General features: G+C 48.5%; 1 protein-coding gene across 1 annotated transcript in view; it reads left to right on the top strand.

The window, feature by feature from the left end:
- The window catches only part of MICALCL (MICAL C-terminal like), a 60,623-nt gene that overhangs the window by 50,271 nt on the left and 2,408 nt on the right, over window positions 1-7,944 (top strand). The window contains exons 10-11 of the mRNA XM_018554815.1: window positions 6,785-6,884; window positions 7,835-7,908. Coding sequence (XP_018410317.1) covers window positions 6,785-6,884; window positions 7,835-7,908 — 174 coding nt within the window. The remainder of the gene's footprint in view (window positions 1-6,784; window positions 6,885-7,834; window positions 7,909-7,944) is intronic.

Genomic DNA, 7,944 nt, shown 5'->3' with positions numbered 1-7,944 from the left:
ATTCTGCGTAGATCTCTGAATATAACCCAACAGAGGGGAACTTTCCTTAATAGGGATTGTATTCATACAATCACAAATCCCCAAAATATAAAAATATTGTTTCTTATTTAATGCCCACATGAAGTCTCACATCTTTTTTTTTTAGTTCTGTGCGGGGCATTTTTATTACAGAATAGGTGCAGGTACCCCCGTACTGCTGGTGAGTGGAAGTCTATGGCAAATCCACCCCAGTGTAAGTCTATGACATCTCCATCCCAGTGTAAGTCTATGACATCTCCATCCCCGTGTAAGTCTATGGCAAATCCACCCCAGTGTAGGTCTATGGCAACTCCATCCTAGTGTAAGTCTATGGCAACTCCACCCCAGTGTAGGTCTATGGCATCTCCATCCCAGTGTAAGTCTATGGCATCTCCATCCCAATGTAAGTCTATGACATCTCCATCCCAGTGTAAGTCTATGACATCTCCATCCCAGTGTAAGTCTATGACATCTCCATCCCAGTGTAAGTCTATGACATCTCCATCCCAGTGTAAGTCTATGACATCTCCATCCCAGTGTAAGTCTATGGCAAATCCACCCCAGTGTAGGTCTATGGCAACTCCATCCTAGTGTAAGTCTATGGCAACTCCACCCCAGTGTAGGTCAATGACATCTCCATCCCAGTGTAAGTCTATGGGATCTCCACCCCAGTGTAAGTCTATGGCATCTCCACCCCAGTGTAAGTCTATGGCATCTCCATCCCAGTGTAAGTTTATAGCATCTCCATCCCAGTGTAAGTCTATGGCATCTCCATCCCAGTGCAGGTCTATGGCATCTCCATCCCAGTGTAAATCTATGACATCTCCATCCCAGTGTAAGTCTATGGTATCTCCATCCCAGTGTAAGTCTATGGCAACTCCACCCCAGTGTAGGTCTATGGCATCTCCATCCCAGTGTAAGTCTATGGCATCTCCATCCCAATGTAAGTCTATGACATCTCCATCCCAGTGTAAGTCTATGACATCTCCATCCCAGTGTAAGTCTATGACATCTCCATCCCAGTGTAAGTCTATGACATCTCCATCCCAGTGTAAGTCTATGACATCTCCATCCCAGTGTAAGTCTATGACATCTCCATCCCAGTGTAAGTCTATGACATCTCCATCCCAGTGTAAGTCTATGGCAAATCCACCCCAGTGTAGGTCTATGGCAACTCCATCCTAGTGTAAGTCTATGGCAACTCCACCCCAGTGTAGGTCAATGACATCTCCATCCCAGTGTAAGTCTATGGGATCTCCACCCCAGTGTAAGTCTATGGCATCTCCACCCCAGTGTAAGTCTATGGCATCTCCATCCCAGTGTAAGTTTATAGCATCTCCATCCCAGTGTAAGTCTATGGCAAATCCACCCCAGTGTAGGTCTATGGCAACTCCATCCTAGTGTAAGTCTATGGCAACTCCACCCCAGTGTAGGTCAATGACATCTCCATCCCAGTGTAAGTCTATGGTATCTCCATCCCAGTGTAGGTCTATGGAAACTGCACCCCAGTGTAGGTCAATTACATCTCCATCCCAGTGTAAGTTTATGGCAACTCCATCCCAGTGTAAGTCTATGGCATCTCCATCCCAGTGTAAGTCTATGATATCTCCATCCCAGTGTAAGTCTATGGCAACTCCATCCAAGTGTAAGTCTATGGCAACTCCATCCCAGTGCAGGTCTATGGCATCTCCATCCCAGTGTAAGTTTATGGCAACTCCATCCCAGTGCAGGTCTATGCCATCTCCATCCCAGTGTAGGTCTATGGCAACTCCATCCTAGTGTAGGTCTATGGCAAATCCCTCCCAGTGTAAGTCTATGGCAACTCCATCCCAGTGCAGGGCTATGGCATCTCCATCCCAGTGTAAGTTTATGGCAACTCCATCCCATTGTAAGTTTATGGCGACTCCATCCCAGTGCAGGTCTATGGCATCTCCATCCCAGTGTAAATCTATGACATCTCCATCCCAGTGTAAGTCTATGGTATCTCCATCCCAGTGTAGGTCTATGGAAACTGCACCCCAGTGTAGGTCAATTACATCTCCATCCCAGTGTAAGTTTATGGCAACTCCATCCCAGTGTAAGTCTATGGCATCTCCATCCCAGTGTAAGTCTATGATATCTCCATCCCAGTGTAAGTCTATGGCAACTCCATCCAAGTGTAAGTCTATGGCAACTCCATCCCAGTGCAGGTCTATGGCATCTCCATCCCAGTGTAAGTTTATGGCAACTCCATCCCAGTGCAGGTCTATGCCATCTCCATCCCAGTGTAGGTCTATGGCAACTCCATCCTAGTGTAGGTCTATGGCAAATCCACCCCAGTGTAAGTCTATGGCAACTCCATCCCAGTGCAGGGCTATGGCATCTCCATCCCAGTGTAAGTTTATGGCAACTCCATCCCAGTGTAAGTTTATGGCGACTCCATCCCAGTGCAGGTCTATGGCATCTCCATCCCAGTGCAGGTCTATGGCATCTCCATCCCAGTGTAGGTCTATGGCAACTCCATCTCAGTGTAAGTCTATGGTATCTCCATCCCAGTGTAGGTCTATGGCATCTCCATCTCAGTGTAAGTCTATGGCATCTCCATCCCAGTGTAGGTCTATGGCATCTCCATCCCAGTGTATGTCTATGGCAACTGCATCCCAGTGTAAGTTTATGGCAACTCTGCTTCAGACAGGAGGCAGCATTTGCTCAGTCCCCCCTCCCCCAGTTATCAATCTGCAACATTGTAACTTTGTATCCAGTCGCAAGGTGAGAGGCTACAGAAGGGGCTGATCTGTGTCAGACTTTTGTTACACAGCCAAGAAGTGTTACCCTGCCACATTCATTTACACGAAGCTTTATCTCATGTCAGGTCCACTTCAAGGGAAAAATGCTGCTACCATACCGCCGCCACCTGCCATAGATGTAGCCACTAGGGGGCGGACCTTCAGATCGGTTTATGAAATACGGTCAGGAAAACTTTGCCAAACAAGCGTGTACAAATGTGAAAATCTGATCAAAAATTAGCTTCAGATCATCTTTATAACAATATTTGATTCTTGGCTGCTCTGTCTCTCCTCTGAATGGTAAATGGACGCAGATCGAGCGTGTGATTGCGCAATGCGTCCTCGCTGCCAGACAGTGGAGCCATTTTATTCCCCAAAAAACAAGTCCAACGTCTACTAACAAAGCAGTTAACCCCTTGCTGCCCGCAGCTCTGACTTCTGCCGCCGGGGCTGAAGGGTTGGGGCTTGTTCACGCCGCGCGTTGGTATGTGCTGGCGATATGCGCTGCAGTGCGTTTATATATGCGTTGCAGTGGAGACCCGGGAAGCTGCTGCAGCGGAGGTAAGTACAGACAGACAGGAGAGTGAGAGCAGAGAAAGTGAGAGAAGAGACAGCAGAGAGACAGCCAGGAGAGAGGGCCGGTTCACACCACAAAGTCTGCGTTCCAGAGTGTTCGGCCTCTAGAACGCAAGCCGGCCGGCTCCCTGCATTCAGGGGTGGGAGGGGGCGTGGCTGTGCATTGAAGTCAATGGCATCGCAGCCACGCCCCCCAGCCGCAGTGCGTTCGCCCACACCCGGAATGCAGGCACATAAGTGCTTGCAGCGTTTTTGCAGATCGCACTGGAGCGGAACGCAGGCACTAATGTGCCTGCGTTCTGGCGGCGTGGCTGCGGTGCCATTGACTTCAATGCACAGCCACGCCCCTGAACGCAGGTGTTTTTTCGTTGGTAGATCTCATTGAGCTCGTCATTTGCAAAGTGGATCTCCAGACAAAAAATTGTGGGCGCCCCTTGTGAAGATGATATTAAGCAGAGTTCTTCCTCAAAGCTCCAGGAAAGCTGTTATACCTGCCAAAGGTTAGTTTATCACTGCCCATCCAGCCCTGAGATTTGCACAGCTCTGCCACACGGCGCAACCCTGTCTTAGAGGTCTTATCCCTCCCACGGCCTGTGACTGAAGAGTGAAAGGAGAAACAGCAGACCGATGAGCTCATCTCTGTGTCACTCTGCACTCTCCTCCTATCAGCAGAAACAGGAGCTATGCAGCACAGCTGATTGGCTGCTTGTGGCGGCTCCCCCAGTCTAAGCTCTGCTGTACAGGATGATATCAGGACAGATTCAGGTGCTTATATTAATTGCTTGTAACAATATATTATTATTATTCCATTTATTTTTAAATATATTATTAAATAGGCAACCTTGGCCCTCCAGCTGTGATGATAATACAAATCCAATGGTGCCTCAGCCTCTGGCAGTCATGCCTGTGGCTGTTGGAGTCTTGCAATGCCTCATGGGACTTGTAGTTCAACAACAGCCAGAGGGCCAAGGCTGCCTACCCCTGGGTTAGAATTTTGATATCAGTGGTAGGCAATCTTGGCTCTCCAGCTGTGGTGACACCACACATCTCTTCATGCCTCTGCCTCTAGGAGTCATACCTGTGGCTGTCAGAGTCTTGCAATGCCTCATGGGACTTGTAGTTCCACAAGAGCTGGAGTACTGAGGTTGCCTACCTTAGCCTAAAGGGTCCTGATCACATAGCAGAATAAAAAGTGTCATAAATATACATTAATACTGTAATTAAACCTGAAATCGAAACGCATAATTCGGCTAATGGCAGCTTCCATCAGAGCCCAGTCACACAGAGACACATCCCCCTTTAATTCCCCCGGTGTCACTCATCACAAGGGTTAACCCTCGCCTCCCCCGCTGCCATGTGCAGTGCGGCTGGCGGTTCATTCATTGTCCGATGCTTATTAGATCAGAGGCGGCTCATCTCCTCTGATACGTTTCAGATTGCTCTGTAGGTAATGTTAAGATAATTAGAAAATGATCGCGGCTGACAATGGGGAATACGAGAGGCACAGCACAGGCCCTCCTCTCTGACATTTACCAAGCGCCTCTCTAATAATTACGCCGGCCCGGGAATGAAAGGGCCCTTTGTTGTCAGCGCTATCCATTAAACAGCGAGGCGAATTAGCCGGAGAACAGACGTGGGTGAGAGGCGACGCAACGGAGTCCTAAAGAGAGAGAAAGGAGCGGAATCAGGGGCGGGACTCCGGGAATCGCCTCCAGACCTGGGGGGGGGCTACAAATCCCAGCATCCCCATGTACAACGCTCCAGTATATTATAATTATTTGTTACAATATAATTGCGAGCTATGGAGATATTAAAGATTTTGCCTTCCCCGGTTCCTCCCCTCCCCCGCTCATCAACGTGATAATGAATTTTTTATATTAAACATTTACAATTTCATTCCATCATCACCGGGTGTCTGCGCTTCTCTATGTAATGCAGGCAGATTATGGCTGGTAGGAGGGGCCAGCAGGGGGCTGTACATAGCTTCCTGAGAAAACATCACAGCACCCTGCTTCAGCCCCGATGCAAGCAGTGGGCTGGCTCTCGGGAGGAGTTATGCAAATATCCAAATGCCTTGATGGGTGGAGGAGGGGGCGTTCCTCGACAAGTTGGATTTTGCATACAGACCGCCCTAGGTAACGCCCACAAGTGATGCTGAGCCTCTACGATTGAAGGAACTGGAATCCAGTGAATGAAAGGGGCGGGGGCAGGGAGGAAATGGCTAAATGATGCTGGGTATGGTATCCTCCAGCCAGGAAATGAGGCTGGGGGCACAGCGCAGGGATGGTGGGAGCCCCTCATAATGGGCACAGCAGGTGTACAGACCCAGGAACTCAGCACAGGAATGGTGGGGGCCCCTCATAATGGGCACAGCAGGTGTACAGACCCGGGAACTCAGCACAGGGGTGGTGGGGGCCCCTCATAATGGACACAGCAGGTGTACAGACCCGGGAACTGACCAGCAGAGTCTCTGACATATAGAAGAAACTGTCAGATTAATACTCCGCCATTCACCAAACGCCGATTTCGGTGCAAGGGGAGGGAGGGAAGGAAAAGAAAGAAAGAAAGGGAAGGAAAGGAAAGAAGGGACAAGGAAGGGAGTAAGGGAAATAAATGGAAGAGAGGGAGGAAGAAGGGAAAGGAGGAAGAAAGGAAGTAAGAGAAGAAGGTAGGGAGGAAATAAGGGGCAAAGAAGGGAGTTGGGGAAGAAAATGGAAAGAAGGGAGAGAGGAAGTAAGAGAAGAAGGAAGGGGGGAGGGAGGGAGGAAGAAAGAAAGTAAGAGAAGAAGGTAGGGAGGAAATAAGGGACAAGAAAGGGAGTTGGGGAAGAAAATAAAAGGAAGGAAGGGAGAGAGGAAGTAAGAGAAGAAGGAGGGAAGAGGAAGGGAAGGAGGGAAGAAGGAAAATAAAGAAGGAGCAAGGAAGGGAGTTGGGCAAATAAATGGAAAGAAGGAGGAAGAAAGGAAGGGAAAGAGGAAGTAAGAGAAGAATAAAGGAGGGAGGGAAGAAAGTAAAGAAGAGGCAAGAAAAGGGAGTTGGGGAAAGAAGCTGAAGGAAGGGAGCAAGAAAGTAAGGAAAGAAGATATAGGGAAAGAAATGGAAAGAAGGGAGGAAGTAAGAGAAGACGGAAAAAGGGAGGAAGGGAAGCAGGAAAGGAAAGAAGGGAGTCAGGGAAATAAATGGAAGGGAGGGAGGAAGAAAGGAAGGAGGGAGAAAGGGAAGATGAAGATTAAAGGATGGATGGTTCTTCCTGACCAAATAATAATAAGGTAATGAGCAGGTGGTCCCGGGCGGGTGCAGGGCAGGAAATGTATTTTCATACATGTGCATTCTAAGCTCTCTATTAGCGGTATAAATGTAACGCTGTTTTCTTCACACAGAAACATTACCACAAGTTTTATTTTTGTGATTCATCTCTCTAACAGACGCCGGCGCCCAGGACGAGACTCAGCTCCTCCAAGAGTGGATGCAGCTCGCCGTAGAAAATAATAAATTGAATCGTTACGAGTCAGAGCTACTGTGCGTGTAAGTTGGGACGACGGCGATATCAGCATGCGCTTCGGAACCTTGAAGGGGGGTGGGGGCTGGAAATTGTGGATGCGATTAATTTGGGAGATATGCACAGGTCTCTATTGTCTTCCTGCTGCATGTAGATCTCATTATGGAATAAATTGCAGCTTTACCTCTTGCATCGAATCTTCTCATTAGCATAGAGCTGAACGCCGCGCTGTACAAACAGCGCCAATTGTTTTCCTTGCTCTTGACTCGGAGACGGCGCAATGTGTTGTGATGTGGCGGGGGGAGATACATATTCCGCGGCTTTATGTCATGTATTTCTTTTCTCGTTTAATTTTCAAGGTTACAGAGCAGTTTTCCAATCTCAGTCACAGCGAGATTAATAAAGCAGGAACACTGTCATTTATTATTAACAGGAAAACCAGATTCCAAAGGATATCTAAACCCCTAAACAAAAACTTGTCATATATTGCAGCTTTCCAGTCTAGATGCGATGGCTGCGTTCGTTTTCTTTTTTTTTTCATACTGTTTCTCGATCCTGTCACTGCAGAGAGCCGTGACTGTCACTCACGGCTCCCTGCAGGGATTCCCCCCCTCCCCGCTCCGATCCTCAAGCGCTGACTGGCGGAACGGACGGGGAGGGGGCGGGTACAGCTAGATAGGCAGAGCCAGCTGTCAATCACGCAGCTGGGTGGATCTCGACAGTAATGTCGGGATCCGTCACGGCTGCGGCGGTCTCAGTATACTCAGTATATACGGAGCTTTGGGTGACGGGAGGACGCTGGTTTATGTCCTCCCGTGACTCTTAGGAGAACTATGGGGAAAAGCACTTACCCCCATAGTTCTCCTTTAAGGGGATACAACACGTGGAATGTGCATGGATTGCATGTATACGTTTTCCTTTTATTTTGGTTTGTCATAGACTTGAACTTTTCCTTTTTTCGGTCGCTATTTTATAGAGCCAAAGAGCTGGACCTGGAGGATCAGCAAGGGCGACTTGAGCAACAGCTGCGGGAGAGGATGCTGATTGAATGTGAGTCTCCATATTTTCTCTACGTTTACAGTTGAC

This window comes from Nanorana parkeri, unplaced genomic scaffold (genome assembly GCF_000935625.1).
Source record: "Nanorana parkeri isolate BGI_ZX_2015 unplaced genomic scaffold, ASM93562v1 scaffold10, whole genome shotgun sequence".
Taxonomy (NCBI): domain Eukaryota; kingdom Metazoa; phylum Chordata; class Amphibia; order Anura; family Dicroglossidae; genus Nanorana; species Nanorana parkeri.
The sequence above is the reverse complement of the archived record's forward strand: the minus strand, read 5'-3'. Positions and strand labels throughout refer to the sequence as shown.